The following is a 22,148-nucleotide window of genomic DNA, read 5'->3' as shown; positions in this document are numbered from 1 at the left end:
TTTGACAAATTCTCTGGGTCTTACATTGGGGCATCCCAATTCATGTGTCAGGATGTACAGAGAAACTGATCTCCGGGCCTGGCCTGAAGTGTCAGAGCCGGCCGCCTCCAAGACCCCAACATCTCCATCAGTTTATCCCACAAGCTGTACGACCATTACCATGTCCTACACGGTTCATGACGTGGGAAGGGTCAGGAAATGCTACAGAGGTATGTGTAAGTACCCAGTCTTTCTTGTAATCTCTAGAGAATCAGACAAAATTTCTAGTTACCCAACAATCTCACCCAAATCTAGGTTTGGAAATTCTATCTAGATTTTAATGACATATCTTCCTATTTTTTAACCTGTACCATATTTTACCATATCTTCTCCAATATTTTTTTCAAAAACAGGAACTCTGATTTACTCAGTTCCCTCCCACCTTTATGAAAACTTATAAGCTCCTGGCAACTGCAGCACAGCAAAGACCATGACAACATTCCCTAACCTATGGTTCCAATCATCCACTCAAGAATGATTTCCAACTAGAGAAAATCCATTTGGCAAGAAAAAGAGACTCAAAGTGTTATTTCAAAGGGAGCAAGGAAAGAGCTGAAAACTAAGAACAAAACTAGGAAATGCAAACACTGCCTGTAACCCATCTTTTTAATTTATATCTAACAAAAATGTCTCTTTGTCAGAGTAATTTTTCCAGAATGAACTCTTAAGTACTCCCCCCCACTGAGGTCCCTCAACAGTTCCTAAGCTGGGCACGATAACCTAGATCCAAACCTCCCGAAATGTGTACAACCTGGACCCTGATTTCATCTACACCAGCTTTACCTCTCACCAGCTCCTCCCCAGCTCTACACTCCAGGATGTTCACCCCTCAGTAACACCCTCCTGTGGCCAAACCTTCACGCCTTTCTCACAGTGCTCCCCTACTTGGAATGCTTTATCCTATTAACACACACACACTTCATGGGAGCAGCTCAAACTTCACCTAAGAACAATAACACATGGAACAGTTATCACACAGTAAAGGTGTCACACAGGAACACTCAAATCCATGCACTATTTATTGAGCATCTACTCAGTGCCAGGAACCATGCTTAGCCCTAGGAATAAGTCTTCACCCTGAAGGAGTTTAGAGATTAGATGAAGATTGGAGTGAACAGGCCAGTGATTTTCCCAGAGGACGTCAGCTGCAAGAGTGAGGCAGGCAGCGTGCTCTGGAGAAGCAGCACCCCGGGGCTCCTCCAGCGAGTGAAGGGGTGCATGGATGGTGGAAAGGAGCTTTAGAATCCAGGGAACTGAACAGAAACTGATTTTTTTTTTTAATGTGACATAAGGATATGAGACTTCATTATAATCCCAGTGGTTAAACCCCCAATGGCATTGTTCATGCTTTGCAGCTCCCTGTTTTCACAACAAACACTGAGAAATCACCGATAAAATATAAAGACAAACGACCAAAAGGACATCACCTATGCCCCTAACAAGTCAAACATCTCCACGGACCAGAAATCTCACAGGAACACAAAGTGTGAGCCTAGGCGGGGCCAGAAGGTCTGCTGGGCTCTGGGCCCCAGACAGGAAAAGGCAGCAGGCAGGCCGTGGGTCCTCAGGGATTACTATGAGTTGATCGGATGGGGTAACAAGGGCTCCACGGGAACTAGGGTCAGCAGCAGGCGCGTTGCTGAAAACCAGGCACTGGGGTGGCAGTCTGCCTTGTTTGGGGAACTAGACTGAAAAAGATTTCTGCTAACTGCACCAAGGCCACAGCTTAGGAAACAGCTGACCTCACGCCAGCTGACCCAGTGACCGAATCTGTGATATCTCCAATGTCACTGGGGCCGGGGCCTGGTCCACTAACACAAGACCTAATTCTGATCTGGGAACTCTAAAGCCAGGCAGAGACAAGGGCAAAACTGCCAGACCAGCAGGGGAAATCAGAGAGAGAGACAGGAAAAAGAAAACTCCCGTCCCTGCAAAATTACAGAACATGATGTCAACACCAATAATATCAACAACCAGAACATAAATTCACTGCAGACAAAACAAATCATTGAATGACCTGAAAAAGACTTTAAAGTAAACATGTAAAAGACCCTCAAAGAGATAAATAACAAGAGAACTGAAAACATTTTAAACACAAACAAGCAGAAATGAGAAATGAACTAGTGGATATAAAAAAGAACCGATTAAAAATCTTGCAGATGAAGTACAACCATAGTAATTTATAAATAAAAATTTGTTTGTGGTTCCAGTACTCATCATTAGATGCCTAGTAAGCCACCCCTCCCTCGACCTTCAGGCTCCCTCGACTGTGAGACCTTCAGGCTCACAGTTTTGGGGGACAGCTGTGTCAGACGCCAAGATTCAAAAATGAGACACCTGGGTATTCGTTTGTCCTCAAAGAACTTGCCATCTGTAAGTGACACTACTAGACCACTAAGATTACAAAGTAGAACAAAATTTAAATTTCAAAAAAAGCAAGCATTTCTTAAAATGCTCTTAGTGTTCATGAACTCATGCTACCATCTTTACTAGAGTTGGCACTCTACAAGAGAGAAACATTCTCACCAAATTTCACATGAATGGAGCTGAAATAACAAAAGCTGCTTCTTTCTTAATCTGTATTTGAACTCATCTGGCAACTATCCTTATTTATTCAAAGCACCCCACTGAAAAGTCTCCAAAACCCAAGACCATAGCTTGCAATATTACTTTCAATAGAAAGTACTCAAAGATCTCACAACAACAGCTTCATTTTCACTTACCAACTTTTGCCTGATTATTCAAATTGATGAGAAAAGCTACTGTATTCCTATCAAGGTAAATACATAATCAGTATGTGAAAAATTTTAAACTCTGTGCTATTATATTCTAATAAAATATTCACTTCATCCCAGTTTCCCTTACCAAAAAGGCTGTGCTCTAAAAGTACACCAAAACTGTCATAGGATTCCAATCAGGATAAAGTCTTTAATTCTTTCCTCACTCTCTAGAAGTAAACAGTTAAAATAGTAAAGTCTAGTTCTCCTGTTCATGAACAGACGTAGAAAGGAATGACAGAAAATATTATATATTCTATCCCCTTACAACTGAGAAGATAAAATCTATTTCAAAAGATAAGTCTATAAGATAGAGTTGGTTCCTTGATCCAAAGACACTGATATATCTTTGATTAAATAATATTAACCCATGCTACCCAATGATTAAACGTCACATAATAAAATCTCTGCTACTTACAGTCAATTGCCATCTTCCCTCTTCATATTTCTAAGAGTCACTTTCCAATGAATAGTCAATAGAAAAGTTTAGATGGTAAACTAAGTCAGCCAAAAGCTAATGACACAGAGAGCCTCACATCTAACTTCTTAGAATTAATCAAACACCAAACAGTACCACCTTCTTTTAAATAGAGACAAAGGCACGGTATTGGGCCACACCAGAATATTCAATCACTGATGAAGTGACATAATTCCAATTTACCTAGGACACTTACCCATGACTGGAGATGTCTCTGTATGTGGTCCCGATCAGGCACTACACCTAAATCTGCTGTCCAGTGTTTCTCAGAGGAATACATGTCCTGGGAAGAAAACAGAGAAAGAAACTATACTTTCTAAAGGTCAGTACTTAAAATTTTCTAAAGGGAAATAAAAATAATTTACTTACAAAAATTTTCTATTTTCAAAAAAAAAAAACAAACAAACATTTACATCATCTAAATGTAAAAAATTACCAATCAGCCTTTGGAACATCATGATTCTGTTCATATTTTCCTTTTTCTGTAAGAAGTTACCTCAAAAGCAAATAATATGTATAAAGTTGTTACCACAGAAACTTTTTCTTCAGTTCCCTCCTCCATCGCCACATAAATAAGTCATAGGAAGAAAGCACCCCATTTTGGGTAAATTAAACACATCACACCTGCTGAATGTATTTTGACTGCACATAAATGAGTTATATACACCATCAAATAAAAATTACCAGTTACTACTATACTTTCTCTAATAATGGGCCTTTTCTTCATTACTAAGTAATATGGCTTCATTGTTTTAAAAAATTGGAAACAGATAAGTAGAAAGAAAAAATTATCTCAATAGTACAATGTCACTACATCTACCCAATCATTTTTCACATGTCTCCTTTCCAGGAATTTTCTGTATATATTTTTAAAGTGTACTTTTATAAATACTACATACAAAATTCTGTATCTGGTTCTTTTTAGTTGAGCAAAACTTAATGCATCACCCTGTATTATTATAAATATAAAGTTAACCCTTTGTTAGGATGTAATCATAAATCTTCCTCTTGAAAATATGGCTTCTCTGGTGGCTCAGACCGTAAAGCATCTACCTGCAATGTGGGAGACCCGGGTTCGATCCCTGGGTCGGAAAGATCCTCTGGAGAAGGAAATGGCAACCCACCCCAGTACCCTTGCCTGGAAAATCCCATGGACGGAGGAGCCTTGTCTGCTACAGTCCACGGGGTCACAAAGAGTTGGACACGACTGAGCAACTTCACTTTCCTTTTTGATAATATATTAAAGAAAATGAGGCACAAAGGAACCATGGATGCACAAGTGTCTCCCTGAACCTAACGTATGCATTTCCACAAACCAGATAACATCAGATTCTATACAAAATGTACACCTGTGCTCAGTCATGTGGAGCTGCCCTCATAAGCTGATCAGCTACCTCTCAGCATCACAAGAAGGGGTGATGACGTTCTAAGTCAATTAAGAAAACAGCACAATAATAGTAAGGACCTCTGCTTCTGAAACAGATTACAGTTCGAGAAACATTTTTTGAAGAAATAATGCTCACCCCATCTCTAACTCATCTTGACTCACGCCATATAATATATGAAAGCAGTATAAACCTACAGAAGGATGCCCAATCCTAGACGCCAGCAGGGTCCACATGCTCTCATCAGCCATGGCCTATCACTGCAGGGAGCGCTGCATGATCACCTGGCCCCCTTCCCACATGGCCTGGCCTGCATCTCGCACTGGATATTATGAAATGATTTCCATTTCCAGATAACCCAATTATTCTCCCCAAAATGAGAAGCTGTATGGAAAAGTCTAAAATAATCCACATGACAATAGGGTCTCACCATGAAAACACTGTCTTCCTGGCGCTTCACCAAGCCCACCCAGGAGACTAGGAGGTGGGCCAGGCCTCCTGGTGTCACAGGGTGGCCGGGGCTCAGCCCTGTGACACAGAGTAGACCACACACTCAGAGGACCTGGGAGCTCACACACAGCTCACTCACACCTGTCGGGACTGCTCTCTCTGCTCAGGACTGCTCTCTTTGTTCATATTTATATCGAAGTTTCTTATCTTAAATTTAAAATTCCTAAATGGCAACATCAAAGCACTTTGTACTAAGCCATGCACCCTTCCTACCCATAGTTATGAACTGTCAATAAATACTTATTTAAGGACTGAGGTTCCTCAGACACTAGGAGTTTTCTCAGCACCAAAAATAGTAACCTCAAAAGAAACAGGATGGTAAAACTTATAAACACTGAATATATAACCTTATCATCTGAGGTGATAAATGTACTTGACAAATATGCAACGATGCATGAGTTGGAATTAATGTCATGGAGTAGTTCTTAGAAAACATATTTTTAAATTACTTACAACTGAAGTCACGTATTCAAGACTCTTAATGCCAATCACAGCTTTGAAATGCAAACCCTTCGTGCACAAATAGGTGGACTACCAATTCTTTTCAGCAATGAGGCAGTTTAGTAGCACAAGAGATAACATTTTCAGATTTCCTTTCTCCTCCTGTAAATGCTATCGCCTGGACATACAAAGGAGAAAGAAGAATCTTACTTGTTGTTTTTCACACCATCTAAGAGGGAAAGAGTACTTTGCTTCAAATCCACAGTTTCACATAAAAGGCATTATTGGGGTACTTCTGCAAAAGCTGGCCTTTCAACGCATTTTACAGGAACTTGAGCCAGGGGTACTTTCAAGTGACTCCTCCAACTTTTGTGACAATACCATATTCAGGGACCTCAGGTTCTAGTTAAAGGAAAGAAATTCCACCATACCCATTTCTTTACAGTAGGCACCAAACATGACCTAAAAATAATTCCCATCACTCTTGGTCACTTAAAACTTAAATTTAACAGAATTATAAATCACAACATACAGGATCACATACTACTGTCTCTAACAGTATTCTTCCCAGAGATCAAATTAATATTAACTTCAAATTAATATTTCATTGTACAATAACTTTTCTTAAAAAGAGAAGACACAAAAAATCCCAATATCCACTAAAAGCTGATGTAATCTTCATTTTTAATCTCATCACAAAGTATAATTTTTTAAAAATCAGATTTAATCTTGAAGATATTGTGCCAAGTGAAATAAACAAGTCACAGTAGGAAAAGTGGTCTCCCAGGTGGCACACTGGTAAAGAATCCGCCTGCCAATGCAGGAGACACGAGAGACACAGGTTTGATCCCCAGGTTGGGAAGATTTCCTGGGTAGGAAATGGCAACCCACTCCAGTATTCCTGCCAGGAAAATTCCATGGACAGAGGAGCCTGGTAGGCTACAGTCTATGGGGTCTCAAAGAGTCGGACATGACTGAGCAGCAGCCATGGAGAACAGGACAAGTACTCTATAATTCCACTTATATGAGGGACCTAGAGAAGTCTAATCCACAGAGACAGAAAGAAGAATCATGGCTGCCAGGGGTTGGAGGAACAGAAAATGAGGAGTTAGTACTTGATGGGTGAAGTTTCATTTCGGGAAGATTAAAGAAGTTCTGGAGATGAATGGTGATGGTTGCACATTAATGTGAATGTACAGATTCAAGTTCAGCAAATTCCAAGAGGTATAAACTTAAAACAGAAAAGAAAGAAATGGACACCTAGAGATATCACAGTGAAACTGCAAATCATCGATGACAAAGAGTTCTTAAATCCAACCAGAAAGAAAAGCAGACTGTACAAAGCAACAATCAGACTCTGACTAATCAACTGCAACCATGGAAGCCAGAAGACACTGGAACAGTATCACCAAAGTTCCAAGAGAAAATAAGCTTTAAGCTGTAATTAGGTACCAACTCAGCTAAACTATTTTTTCAAGAAAAGGGGCAAAATAAAGAAAATTCAGACGGAAGCTGAGGAAATACACTATAAGCAGATCATCATTAAGGATGCTTCCAAAACTGTAGTTCATAAAGATGGAAGATGATGCCAAAAAAAGAGGTCTGAAATACAGAAAAGAATGGTGAGAAAAGAGAACTGTAAAAATGGGTACATGCAAATATTAGTGGTATAATTTTGAAACGATGAGTTATAAAAGCAAACAAACCTAAAGTGCTGAACAAAAACAGCATGTAATCTAGGAGGAAGGTACCATAACAGGAATGGAACTATTCCAAGTCTCTTATACTGCTTTTTAGGAGGAAGACGAAGCAGACACAATCTTTTGTTCATATGCCTTCTATCACTTGTCATCCTGGGATACTCCCCACCTCGTGGATTTGAGGGCCTGGGGACATGACAGATAGGAACGTGAGCAGAACTGCACCAGTTCTAACTGAAGACTTGACGAGCTCTGAGCTGCGTTCTCCTGTACTCCTACCCTGCACCCCAGTCTCTGCTGGTCCCAGAATGAGGAGACACCTAGCACATAACCAAACCCAGCCACACCCAGCAGAGACTGCCAAACCTATGAGCTAGAAATAAATGTCTGTCACTGTACGTCACTGAAGTTTCACAGTGACTTGTTACATAGCATTAGGACAGCAAAAGATGACTAATACAAAAGGCAAAGATACTAACTTTATATGCAAATTACATTCATGGGTTTTAGTTTAACTAAAAAATTTTACTAAGTTGGCAAATATATGTATATACACACAAATACATATATGTATACATACACACGAAGTGATACTATTTATATAAAGTTCAAAAATAAAATTAACAATACATGAACATATGTAACTATACCGCTGCTGCTGCTAAGTCGCTTCGAAAAGCAAAAGAAAAAAGCAGAGTTGAGGCTAATGGTTTTCTAAGGACAGAAGTAAGACAAGAGGAGTTGTAGGGAGATATAAGAGGGTAGGGCTAACACTGTACCACTTAAGCTGAGAGAAGGGACATATACACATCATTCTATTAGAATTATATAACACACTTACTACATATAGTCCTTTGTATGAACAGAATGTTTTATATTTTAATATGAAAGGCAAAATTTCCAACATAATTCAGAAATGATTATAAAAGAAATTTATATAGCCACATGTATAAAAGAGGTAAACGTATTTATAATCTTTAAGCCATAATTAAGAGGCAGAAAGAGTCATAGTGACTCACTTATTCTTTAAGAGAAAGAGACAAATACAAGTGATAACCAGGTTCACTACAAAATGCAAGATAGCACTGACTGAAGAGACTGGTGATCACCCTTTATCTAGATGCAGAAGAAGCTGGCCTTCTCAATGAGCTGCGTTGCTCAGCTCTCTGATCACTGGAGATTCTGATCTCAGCTTCACAGCTGTATAACCCAAGTTCATTTTTTAGTAGAAACTCCTAGACCCTGTTTTGCTAAATTGCTATGTACTGAACGGCCATCCCAAGAAAAAGCTTAAGAAAATTTTCTTATTTGAAGCATTATTGGTAACAGCAAAAAAAAAAATTATAAACTTAAATGTGCAATAGTAAGGAACTGAGTAAATGAATGATTGTTAATTTACATGGAATGGGGTTTCCTGCATCCACGTAAAAAATATCTCAAAAAGATTTAATGACAAGTGAATGAATGCTCTCCAATGTGCTTCATGCAGCCTTCTTGTAACCAACAAGAAATATCAGAAATGATGTCTCAGCCAATTTAAATGTAATACCCCAAAGGCTTATAAGCCAAAATCTAAAATGATTAATGTTCAATTTTTAAATTTAAAACAGACAGATAATATATAAATTTACTATTCATTCAATAATATTTACTGAGCAGCTATTACAAGCCAGGGAGTGTCCTAGGCTCTGCAGACACAGCCATAAACAAAACAAAGACCCCTTCTGCATGAACTCACATCCCAGCAATTCTAGTACCTCCCCTTAATTCAGGTGCGCAGTTCATGAGTTGAAATAAATATGTCAGGGCATTCCAGGGTAATATCTTCTCACTCCAGATAAAGAAATAACTTCAGTTAATATTAAAGTGGGCTTCCCAGGTGGTGCTAGTGGTAAAGAAACTGCCTGCCAATGCAGGAGATTAACAGTCTCACAGGTTTGATCCCTAGGTCGGGAAGATCCCCTGGAGAAGGAAATGGCAACCCACTCCATCTTGCCTGGAAAATTCCATGGGCAGAGGAGCCTGAAGGGCTGTAGTCCAATGAATGATGACTATTAAAGTCATTCATTGACATGGATGGTCTCACCACTGTACTTTCACAATTCTTGAGCTCTTTATAAAGAATATTCATTCTTTCTGCAATTTACACCCCCGAAACACAATTCTAAATTTTCAAGGCTTTCTGTGTTTTCCCTGCTCAAGAGAAGTAAAGCCAATCTTCTACTACAGCTAGAGTAAAAGGAGGTTTATTTAGCCCATTCACTAAATTAACAAAGTACTTCCTACTAATAAGATCAGAGAAGGAGATGGGCAAAATGAGAAATCATCTGATTTCCTAGGTTTGTTTACACATGTATGTTAATGAAACAGCTGATAAGAATGAGGTCTGATTTCCCCTTCTGCAGGTAGAATTTAAGTTAGGTTTCCAGAAAGACTTATCAAATTCTAGTAGCTTTACACTGGGCAACTTCTAGGTATTTAGGAAAAACAAATGTCCTTCCCAAGGCTTCCTTTCCTATCTCAGTTACAGAGAGGTCTTTCCAAACGAGCTTATGTTTGCCTAATGCACTTAATATATCCTATCAGAACTATATATAATGCCTGAGGTCTACAGATAAAAGCTAAAATGAAGGCTACAGTATCTCTGATTTTCAGGGGTCTGGCTTCATTTTAAAAGTCAGTTAAGAAAAAAAATAAAAGTCAGTTAAGGACTTCCCTTGGTGGTCCAATGATTAAGAAATCTGCCTGGCAATACATGGTTTTTTCAGTAGTCAAGTATGGATGTGAGAGTTGGACTACAAAGAAAGCCGAGAGCTTAAGAATTGATGCTTCTGAACTGTGGTGTTGGGAGAAGACTCTTGAGAGTCCCTTAGACTGCAAGGAGAGCCAACCAGTCAATCATAAAGGAAATCAGTCCTGAATATTCATCGGAAGGACTGATGCTGAAGCTCCAATACTTTGGCCACCTGATGTGAAGAACTGACTCATAGGAAAAGACCTTGATAGCTCAGTCAGTAAAGAGTCTGCCTGCAATGCAGAAGACCTGGGTTCGATTCCTGGGTCGGGAAGATCCCCTGGAGAAGGAAATGGCAACCCGCTCCAGTATCTGGCCTGGAGAATCCCATGGACAGAGGAGCCTGGCGGGCTACAGTCTATGGGGTCACAAGGGTCAGACATGACTGAGCGACTAAGCACAGCACACACAGAGCTGGCAAAGATCGAGGGCAGGAGGAGATGGGGACGACAGAGGAGGAGACAGCTGGATGGCCTCACCGACTCGATGCACGTGAGTCTGAATAAGCTCTGGGAGTTAGGGATGGACTAACGTGCCTGGCGTGCTGCAGTCCATGGGGTCGCAAAGAGTCGGACACGACTGAGCGACTGAACTGAACTACCAATACAAGACACCGGATTCAATCCTTAGTCCAGGAAGATTCCATGTGCTGCGGGGCAATTAAGCCCCTGCACCATAGCTACTCAGTCTACAGGTTCTAGAGCCCATGCTCTTCAACAAGAGAAGCCCCACAAAGCAACAGAGAGAGTAGAGTAACCCCTGCGCACGACAACCAGAGAAAGCCCATGCACAGCAAAGAAGACCCAGTACAGCCCAAAATAAATAAATAAAAATAAAATTTTAAAGTCAGTTAAAAAGTCCAGACAACTAACTGTAATAGTAAGCCCTATAGCAGATACCATGAGAACTACAAAGAAAAGTAGGCAAGATTCCAGGCCCTACATTAAGGATTTACATCTAGTTGGATTCTGAACACAAGTATGTATCCATCCATTCAATAAATGCTAATTCATCTCTGCAACATGTAAAAACTTTTCAAAGGGCTCAAGATACAGCAATAGAGACAAACCTGGTCCCAGCTAACAGAACTCAGTTAGGACAAAAGTCCTAATAAAGATGGGAGTCGAGGGATTACGCATAAGAAAAAAAAAAAATGCTCTCATAAACTAAATATCTCATATATTTGGCACGTGGATTAGCACAGGTCCATTTTTGGTCTTATAAAATAAAGGAGTTGAAACCATTTTTAAGTTCTCTTTTGAGCACTGAAAGGTTTGTGACCTAAAAATCAATTTCAATTCAATGGGTAACTAAGAAAGATTCTAATCCCTCGCCATTATAAGTAGAATCAATTAATAAATTATTGCAATAAACCAAGTATGATCTAAAACAAACTGATCTGAAATGCTGGTTATGTTTAAAAAGGGGGACAGAAGGGCAGATTCAAAGGACAACTTGGAAAGAAGTCAAAAAGACTACTAACAGTGAAGTAATCAAAGGTAATCCTAAATTTGAAGGGGGAATCCAGAAGATATTCTTTTGGCAATCCTCAGTGATGAGAAATCACTGACTCTGGAGGAAACAGTGTTTGTAAAAGAAAAATATTCCCAAGCAAGCCTGGTGAAGGAGCTTAGAATTCAAACTAACAATAAAATGTGATATAAACTGATGACAAACAGGATTCAACATTTCTAAAAAGCAACTTTTAAAAAGAAGTTTGAGAAATTTCTCTTTCAGCAATTGATACGGTCTACTAATGGTAACCACACTCAGTACTAACTTGAGTACAGATTCTAAGACATTGCTTTCAAAATGAGTCTACTACTTCACAACCAGATTATCCTATTAAGCCTCTATTTACCAATAACTAAGCATCAGCTGGGAGATAAAACACAAACACACGGGAGTTACATAAAAGACAAGATAAGGGGCCTGCATTTCCAACAAAGCTAGGCCACATAACGCACAACATTCTTAAAGACAAAAACCTAGACTTAAATATATATATATGTAAAGTGTATTTTTTAATTATTAAAAATATCAAAGGGTTAAAAACTGGTACAACCACTTTGAAAAACTGATAATAACTACAAGAGTTAAATATTTACTCAACAATTCTATTTCTAGGGATATTTCCAAAAGAAAGGAGTCCATATGTTCAACAAAATACGTATATAAGAATGTTCATTAAAAAAAAAAAAAAAAAGAATGTTCATAAGCAGCTTTAACAGCCCAAAATTGGAAATAATGCAAATATCTGTTAAAAGTAGAATGGAGAAATAATTGTAATACAAAGAAGCCTGGAGCTTCTTTCCTCCCGGAAATGTTTACCCAATCAAAGAAGGTGCCTGAGGGGCTAATTTATACCTAAGCAGCCTTGAGGGCTCAGAAGACAGCAGATCAGAGCACAAGAGCCACTCAGGGAGCGACACCCCCGTGTGGAATAAGACCTCAAAAAGCTGAATCCCAGAAGGAAGGATAACACAAAAGGCAAACTAAGCCAGACTTTGCACAGACACTAAAATAAATCTCAATTTGAATCAAGGTGATCCTAAGTGCCTGGCAAAAGCAACAGAAAATTCCTCATCTAAATCTACATTTACTTCTAGAAATAATCTTTCAAACACAATGAACAGTACACAGTGAGCATGCATACATGGAGCTGACACTCCTCAAAGAGTAACAGACCACAAGAAAAAATCTGCAGGACTCTGAAACAGAGTTACCTGCTTACTCTGTTCACAGAGACACGTGAAGAGCTTGCACATTTTGACAGGGAATTATAAACTATAAAAGTGGCATAGCAGATTTTTTTAAAGAACCAAACTGAAATTCTAGAATGAAAAATACAGTAACAAAAATTAAGAATCCAGAAAATGAATACATTTAAGAGCAAATTAGAGATGAAGACTAAACTGAAAGGCCAGAGGTAAACTGAACGACCAGAAAAGAAAAAGTAAAACCTAGAAGGCAGGTGAAACATAGTGGAGTTACTGAGACCTAACACTGGGTAACTGAAGTCTCAGAAAGATTAAGCAGGAGAAATGGGGAGAAGCAATATTCGAAGAGATGACAGCTGAGAACTATCCAAGACAGACATCAGGTCACAGCATAAACAGCTGTGAAAAGGGGGGCGAGGGAGAGATCACTTGAAATCAAATCTGAAAGACAAAAAGCAAATCTTAAAAATAGCCCAAGGAAGTAACAAATTATCAACAAAGAAGTGATAAACAGCAGCTGCCTTCTCAAGAGCAACAAAGACAAATATTATAGAATAATCTCTTCTCCAAAGAATATACAAATATATGTATGTGCATATTGCCAATCTATAATTCTATACCTAGCAAAATGTAGGTGAAATAAAAACATTCTCAAACTAAAAGTTTTAGATTTTGTCAATACTAAATCCACTCTGAAGAAAATACTAAAGGGTATTCTGCAGGCAGATGGAAAATTTTTCCAGACAGAAAGTCAGTAACATAAGAAAGAAGAAAAGAAGGGCAGTAAGCCTAATTGAATAATTATGGTACAACACAATAAAAATAGGTCTTTGGGAGTATAAAACATAAACATTTTAAAACATAATAACAATGAAATACTAAAAAAAGGAAGGAAATTGACTTACATGTTTTTAAAAGACATATCTGGAAAAAGGGTGAAAGTCTCAATATTAGACTTTAATAAGTAGAGAAAAGATTAGAATTTCTTAGGCAAATACTAAAGAAGAGTAAAAGAATATATAATCCCAAGGTAATAAAAAAAAGGAGGAAATGGAATAATTATTTTTTTTAAATCAATCCAAAACAAATCCAGAAAAAAGGAACATGGAACAAGTGAGACAAATACATTACTCTTAATTTTTAAACATTCATATTGTTATTATCTGCCAATTCATTTTTTATAACAGGCATCAGCAAAATACACAGAAATATCTATCTCCCATTCACATACCTAACCTTTATAAATTTTACTTTCCACATTTATTTCCAGTGTCACTCAGTTTTCAAAGCCTTATTTCACCTTTTCTTTTCTAACGACAGATATGCTGCTGCTGCTGCTAAGTCACGTCAGTCGTGTCCGACTCTGTGCGACCCCATAGATCGCAGCCCACCAGGCTCCACTGTCCCTGGGATTCCCCAGGCAAGAACACTGGAGTGGGTTGCCATTTCCTTCTCCAACAGATATGCTAACAAGCATTAAAAGATTCAAAAAGAAAACAAACAAAAAGAAACAAGAGGGGGGAAAAAACCCCAGAGAACTGGCTTACAAATGCTGCATTAATTCCACAATAAAACATTACTCTGCCGTTACTGATCTATGTAATATCACTAAGGGCACACTCGCCCTCTGCAATGGCCCACACTCTGTACAGTGTGCTGCTCTCGGAGTCTGAATAAATCTTCTCACCTATCACTTTTTCTCTCACTGAATTCTTTATGCGATGAGGCATCAAGAAGCTGAGCTTCACTAGGTCCTTAAATCAGGTACCATGGGGTTTGGCTGGGTTTGTGTCCCAGCCACGGTTTTGGCTGGGTTTGAGTCCCAAACAAGATTTTGGCTGGGATAGAGTCCCAGCCACGTGGGTTCAAGTCCCAAGCAGGGTTTTGGCTAGGTTCGAGTCCCACCCACATGAGTTTGAGTCCCAAACTGGGTTTTGGCTGGGTTCAAGTCCCAATCTGAGGTAAATGGTTTCACTTTTAAGATATTCTGTCTTTCTTTTCTCCAGATTACTGTGATGTATTTAGATTTGGGGGAAGAGGGTTGTTTTATGGATATTCTTCAGTCTGTGGCTTCATTTTGAAATAGTCTAAGAGTTAGAATACTTCTATGTGAAATATTTCTTCAAATACTGAATCTGTCTTACTCTTCTCCCTCTCCTCTGGCACTACAATTACGTGTACGTTAAGATTTTAACTATACTATATGTCTCACACATTTTCCACCCTTTTAGGGGGCATGTGGGGGCTTCTAAGGTGGTGCTAGTGGTAAAGAATCTGTCTGCCAATGCAGGAGACGCTGGTTCAATCCCTGCATGGGGAAAATTCCCTGGAGTAGGAAATGGCAACCCGCTTCAGTATTCTTGTCTGCAAAATTCCATACTCTGCACTGAGTTCACACTCATTGGAGAAGGAAATAGCAACCCACTCCAGTATTCCTGTCTGAAAAATTCCATGGACAGAGAAGCCTGGCAGGCTACAGTCCATGGGATTGCAAAGAGTCAGACATGACTGAGCACACAGGACAACCAAAATTAATATATTAAGAAGCTTAAAATTATAATCTTTCACTTATTTCATGAAAAGCATTACTCTAATATTTTTTAATTCCCTTGTTAATTCAGTGAAGGAAAATTCCAGGATAAAATGAAAACTTCTACACTAGTATCAATGTCATCAAGACACAGGTGCAATGTATACCCCTCTCAGAGGATAATTAAGTAATCCTTTTACAGCCCCAAATACTTAACCAAACAAGATGTGAAAAATCCAGAGCTTACAGTGAATTTCTACTTGCATTTTGCGAGTAGACATTTTAAATAAGGCAGTCTAAGCTCTTCCAAGGAAAACATTCTCAAAATTTAAAAACACCAATATTATACAGTCTAAGGAAATCAAAGAACCTTTTAATAATTAATTCCAGTTTTACAGATACAGAAATTATCAAGTAATCAGTGCCAGAGTTGTATAGTAGTGGACACCGAAGTGTGCAAAGAGTCATCTCCAGTCTAGTGAGGTCAGAGTCATCTGGATGGACTCTTTCTACAAAGGCTGAGCCACCTGGTTCAGACAATGACAGTTCATGAGGCCAAGAGCCTGCCTTCCCTCCACAAGCAACAGTGGTGGGACAGGAGCCACAGCGAGCACTCACCCACCCACAAGCACTTCTTCTCTACACGCGCTCCCTCACACTCAGTGTCCCGCCCTCCCACCTGCCATCTCTTCCTCATCCTTCAGGTCTTACCAGCCACTTCCTCAGGACAGCCTGCCCTGCCCCTCCCAATCAAGTCAGGTTCCCTGGTGACAGGTTTTATAGTTCCATGCACTGTACTTCAAAGGACTGATCGCTCTAGTTGTTCAAAACAAGGTACATGACACAAGGCTGTGGGTACAAAAATGCACCCAAGAAATATTTGTTGACTAAACATGTGAATTTATAATTCTCCCCAATTTTACAAAGAAACAACTTTTTAAAAACTAAGTTATTTTCATGAAATGCCATAACCTGGAAATGGCAGAGACCAGTTAAGACTTCAAGTGTTTGTGATTAATTCTCAGGCTCTAATGTCCATGTACTATAAAGAAGTGTTGTAGAAGTCAGATTTCTGTCAAATGATTATTATTTTGGTATTGACTTTTACTGTAAAAATTGAGACACTTCCTAAAGGAAAAAATGAGACACTAAATATAAACAAATCATATCTAGCAAGGCAATACACCTTTCAAAAATCACACTGAAGGGACAAACTATTACCTTTATCTAGTAATAAATGATCGGAGTATTATTGGTAACAGTACTATTTCACTAAACAAAACAAAAATGGTTGAAGTGAAATTGCAAGCATAAACCAGAAAATGTAATCACTTGCCACTTTCTAACTGAAGCAGCAATTCTTAAAAGTTCTGGTATTGTGTCTAAGTTTTTAAGGCAGACTTCAAACTGCCTTAACATTCCTAGCATTTACAATCAAAATTATTTTGTTTCTTTTCAATTTGCCACTAGCTTAAATTTACTGGCCTCTTTTTCACTCACCTTCAGTTACAAAATGTAACAGTAACTTGAGATAGATGGGAACACCATGGTCAAAGACTGAACTGACCAAAAACTGAACTGACCATGCAACCTCTGCCTGGCACTGGGGCCCAGCTTGCATCTGCCATACCAGGAAGTTGTCTCAGTTCCCAAGGATGACCAGCCAATTAACAGATGGTGCCAAAGCCAACACTTGTACTTACTGGCTTGTTTAACCAATGGCAGCTGTCCTTCCAAGGAGCTATTTCGTATCAAAACAATGTTATAACTGGTAATGGGCTATTATCAGAAACATAACCCTAACCCCAGAGAGCCAGGTTTGCTAGTTAAAAACATTAAGTAGGCACCAACAGCAAGACTTAGGGCCCAGGTTCTTAATGTTTGGGAAAGGATGCTTCTCTGATGCCCCTGTAACACCTGAGTGATTCTTTAAAGACATAATCAGCAAAGGAATTTCTATTAACTCAGAATACCTGTTCTGGTAATTAAGGTTCTGGTTTTTTAATCTATACTTTTATTCGTGTAGCTTCTTTTCTCTTACATTTTACATATTTCAATTGGCTATATAGAACATAACATAGTAACAACACCCATTTTAAGTAATAAACTAGATGATGTTTACAAACTTTATTATTAAAAAAAAAAAGGCAAGATCAGTATCGTTTTTTCTTAACTTTAGGATCTGACAGAGTGAGAAATATAAGCAAATAAAGCACCGTCCATGTAATGCTGCCTAATCTGATTCTTATTAAGATGACTTCACAAAAGAAAAAAGCACCCTGACTTTCCTGAACAGAACTTCCCATAGATTCAATATATGAGAGAGTCGGCCAGGGTGGTATCTAAAGTTTTGTCCGACCTCTCTGCGCTACGAAATATTACGTATCCGAAAGACTTACTTCTATTTATAAATGGATTAATACACGATTGAAATCACTTTCTTCCAGCAAAGTACTTAAAACCGAGTCCCCACTTTTTTTCTCTATGTCACATTATTTCCATGACTTGTTATTGCCCCAATCCAAAACTCCTTCCCAGTCCCATAAGCGATTCATTTAACTCATGTTGAAATCTACCGACTAAAAAGCATCTGGGGATTAAAATGAAGGGCGGCGGGGGGCGGGGGGGGGAGGCATTTCAATGTATTGAAATGTTCACCCGTGGATCCACAGATCCCTCACAATTTCAATTAAAATACCTACGAGTAACCGTTCGCCCGCATCACAACTGCCGCACCAACACCACCCGGCAGTGAGCTCCTAAGTATTTTGCAAACTTTGCAAAGGCGCACAGATTTCCAGGTTCTCCAAAGCCCTCATTCATTCCCATCCTCCCCTTGCCTAGTCTAAACGAAGTTCCGCGGCAGGAAGGCAATAATTTTAAGAGAACGAAGTTTGCCTCAGTCCTGCCCACTTGGACTCTGGAGGACGCAACTGAAACTTGCAAGGGAGACACGTCTCCCGGGGACCGAAACTTGCCGGGGGGGAGGGGGGAGAGGCAGCGGGTCTCCCCTCCCCCGGAATCTGGCCGGCCCCCGCTCCTTCCACGAGTCCCCTTCACTGGTCGACAGGTCCCCCTCCCGCGCCGTCCCAGCCAGATCCTGCCCGCACGCCCCCCGGCGCCCCTCGCCCGGCGCCCGCCGACCTGCCAATCACACCCGCAGCACCCAGCCGTCGGGGCTCCAGGGGGCGGGGGCCGAGCGGCCGCGCGCGTTTCCGGAGCCGGCCCCCTCGAGGGCGGGGGCCGGGAGCGCAGCTCGTCCACCTACCCCGGGGCCGCGAATGGCGGCGTCCGGCTCCCCGGGGCCACCTCCGTGTCCGTGCCCGGGGGAAGCCCGCCGAGCTCAGCCGCCACCAGCCCCTCGCAGTGGGAAAGGGGAAAATGAACTTACCTCCGAACGGTCCCGTCGACGGAGGCTGAGGGCGGGGGGTCCCGGGGGGCCGAGCAGGTCCCGGCGCAGCGGCGGCGGCTACCGCAGTGCCCTCCGCCCCATTGTTTCCCTTCCGAGAGGATCCCGGCAAAGCCGAGCCCGGGAACCAGGAAGTTCCCCGGCGCGACACCTCCTGCCGCCGCTATGGAAACGGCCCCCCGCCTCCCAGAGCGGCTCGCCCGGGACCCCGCCTCCGAGCCGCCGGCCCCGCCCGCCTCACGGGCCGCCGCCAACCGTCGCCGCTGCGGCCGCAGCCGCCGCCATCTTGGCGCGGCCCGGGCGGCCCCTTCCCGGCGGCACGTGCGCGCCGCTCCCGCGTGTTCCCGCCGGCCGCGGGGGCGCGCTGCCAGGGCCGCAGGGTGCTGGCGCCGCTCCCCGGGAAGGAGCAGCCCCCGGGACCCCGAGGGAGGGAGAGAGACAGAGAGGGCCCAGAAGGGACTGGAGAGCTAGGACCTGGAGCGGGGCTTCGAGTAATTGCACGAAAACGACAGGCTTCAGCTGGTGTCCACTGGCAGGTCGAGGAATGGCTGAGACCAGGGGTGAGGTCAGCAGAGCAGTGGCCGAGAGCCATGGGCTCTGCAGCCAGATTGCCTCGTGTTTCGTTTCTGGCTCTACAACCCACCAGCTGTCAGAGCTTGGACACTTTAATTTTCTGTATGCCTCAGTTTCTTTATCTGTAAAGTGGCATTTTAATACTTGCTTCATAGGGTTGTTAGCTGGAAGCAAGTGCATAGTATTGATACTTCGGTAAGTGCAAAATAACCATGCTTTCAATAAAATGGCATTGCGTCTGACAAAAGTCACATTTCTTTTCCCAAGAACTTAATCTAAGTGCTCATCCGCACCACTTTAAATAGGCTACTGTGTAAGATCCCATTGCTGCTTGAAACTTATCAGATGCTCATCTTTTGTCCCATCTTTCTCTAGGTCAGCGTTCCTTTTTTAAGATCGTGGAAATTGTCAAGAGTTTTCGTCTCCAGAATCCTCCATCAAGAGGTTCCATAAAAAGATGAATGATGTAAACTTTCCGATACTGTAATTAGCTGACAGCTAAATGATTTATGCAATAGGAGCTAGCAGAGTTAGGCTGTGCTGATATCTAAAGGCTTCCTGTCCTTCATTCCAGGAACTAGAGTTACGAAAGCTGGCAACTCTGCATGGCTGCGATTATCTCTCTTTCCAGCTGCTGAAAACTGACACCAAGAAACTGGGTGCTCTGGGAGAGGAGGGGTGGAGGAGGAGGCAGGGTCACTGGGCTCTTCCAAAGGATTCTTTTTTCAAGAACGGAGCCTACTGTTGGTTAGGTCTCAAACAGCCTTTAGGCTTCTCTCTATAGCTCACAAGTGTTGTGACCTTGTTTATACACTCTGTAAGAAAATACAATTGTATACTTCCCTTTGGGTCTGCCTTCATACATTTAAGCCAGATTTGTGAAGACTAATGTTTAATGATTCTGATCCAACAAGAGCAGGACTTCCCTGGTAGTCCAGTAGTTAGGACTCAGTGTTTCCACTGCAGGGAGGACAGGTTTGATCCCTGCTTGGGGAAATTAGATCCCACATCCTTCAAGGAACAGCCAAAAACCATGAACAGTCTGATACATGAAATGAATTGGGGTAAAAATAGATCAGGAGTTGGCAGGACATGGGTAATTTTTTCAACACCTAAACTTCTCCAAAAGTTATAGAATGCTTTCATTAGGATCCTGCAGACTGAGATCTTTTGAATCTATAAAAGGCAGGAGCCCCCACTGCACCAGTAGATTGCTTCCCACATGGTAGGCCCTCAATAAAAGTTTATTGAATTAAATCACCATTTTTGTGGTTGAGCTCTCATTTCAGGCGGCCTTGGGGACCACAGACTCACAGGAGATGTTACTCAAGGGACTTCCTTGAGAACTTCATAAACGAGGACCTGGAGTCACCAGATAATGAGTTAATAGGATTTTGGATGAACAACCCCAGCCCCAGGCTCACTTGGCAAAATGAAATGGAAATTTCAGATATGTTTTTTTCCATAAATTTATATGGGTAATATTTTTTAAACTTTAGACCTAATTCTGGGCAGCATTGACTCAACTTTACACTGCGATTATAGCGTGATTAAAGTTCAGAAAAACCCACATTTTCTCCCAAGTCAAAGTATCACCAATGAATTGTGTCATCTCGGTATAAAACCTGTATTCATTCTTGAAAAGTGAAAGTGAAAGTCGCTCAGTGGTTTCCAACTCTTTGCGACCCCCTGGACTATACAGTCCATGGAATTTTCCAGGCCAGAATACTGGAGTGGGTAGCCTTTCCCTTCTCCAGGGGATCTTCCCAAGGGGTCTCCTGCATTGCAGGTGGATTCTTTACCAACTGAGCTATGATAGGAAGGTATAACTTTAGGGACTTACCATAATTTTTTTTTTTAATTAATCATCTTAGAGCTATTGTTAAACTGTAAACACAATTTTTGTCTTTATATCCCCAGCATAGTGTTTGACACATAGTAGTCATGTAAATTGACTTATCTATGGCATATGATAAATATATGGAATTTGTGTCAATCATTAGCAAGGAAATAGAATCATTTTTCCTCTAAATCAGGTATGGGCAAACTTGTTTTTAAAGGGGAAAGAGCAAACATGAGAACAGCCATACACAATATATAAAAGAATGAGTGTGCCTGTATTCCACTAGAAATTTATTATGAAAATAGGTGGATCTGACCCATAGGGATGTATTTTACCAATCCCTTAAATAATTATATCTGGACTATACTCACTCACTCCAGTTTTACATTCATTCCAATGAAATGCCAGATATTAAAATACCCTTTAACTGAAGAAAGCATAAAAGCTTGATATTCATAAATCACCAAAAAGTAGAAAAAAACATGGAGTAACAGTTTTATGTTACCAACTAAAATATTTCTCAAATAACAAAAAGTTTAGAGTTATGTCTCACATATTATGATGGAATAAGATAGATGGATATTTGCATTTCATTTTTGCAAAAGTTACGCTAATGAAAAAAACTTAAATGTTGCCAGAGGTAAAAGTATATGTTTAAATGCTCACAGGATGTCATAATAACCAAGGCCAGAAGCACAATTTGTGGTGAGAACAGAAGAACATAGGACATAAAGGCAAAAAAATCTCCAAAGCAAATCATACACCCTTCACTATCATCTTCAGAATATGGATGAAAGGGTGGGTTCCTAAAGTCTCCTATAAAATGAGAATTTGAAATGTGAACCCAAGGCTAATGGATTCATTTAGTTTTTTTAATAAAGGGAAGCAGATAGCTCCCTAGAGGGGGCAGTTTTTTGTTTTTAGTAAAGCTATGGAAACATTATGGCAG

At 40.7% G+C, this 22,148-nt stretch overlaps 1 protein-coding gene across 3 annotated transcripts in view; it reads right to left on the bottom strand.

The window, feature by feature from the left end:
• Window positions 1-18,980, bottom strand: part of USP6NL (USP6 N-terminal like) — a 138,281-nt gene extending 119,301 nt beyond the window's left edge. The window contains exons 1-2 of one of the 3 annotated variants that reach the window (XM_043478765.1): window positions 18,766-18,980; window positions 3,491-3,577 (exon numbers count right to left, since the gene is read on the bottom strand). In XM_043478765.1, coding sequence (XP_043334700.1) covers window positions 3,491-3,494 — 4 coding nt within the window. In that variant the 5' untranslated portion in view covers window positions 3,495-3,577; window positions 18,766-18,980. Of the gene's footprint in view, window positions 1-3,490; window positions 3,578-5,642; window positions 5,794-18,518; window positions 18,537-18,765 lie in introns of those variants that run through there. The other 2 variants (XM_043478767.1, XM_043478766.1) reach the window with 2 other exon arrangements.
• Window positions 18,981-22,148: the final 3,168 nt, after the last annotated feature.

The sequence above is a fragment of the Cervus canadensis genome, chromosome 10, assembly GCF_019320065.1.
Source record: "Cervus canadensis isolate Bull #8, Minnesota chromosome 10, ASM1932006v1, whole genome shotgun sequence".
In the NCBI taxonomy this organism is placed as follows: Eukaryota; Metazoa; Chordata; class Mammalia; order Artiodactyla; family Cervidae; genus Cervus; species Cervus canadensis.
The sequence above is the reverse complement of the archived record's forward strand: the minus strand, read 5'-3'. Positions and strand labels throughout refer to the sequence as shown.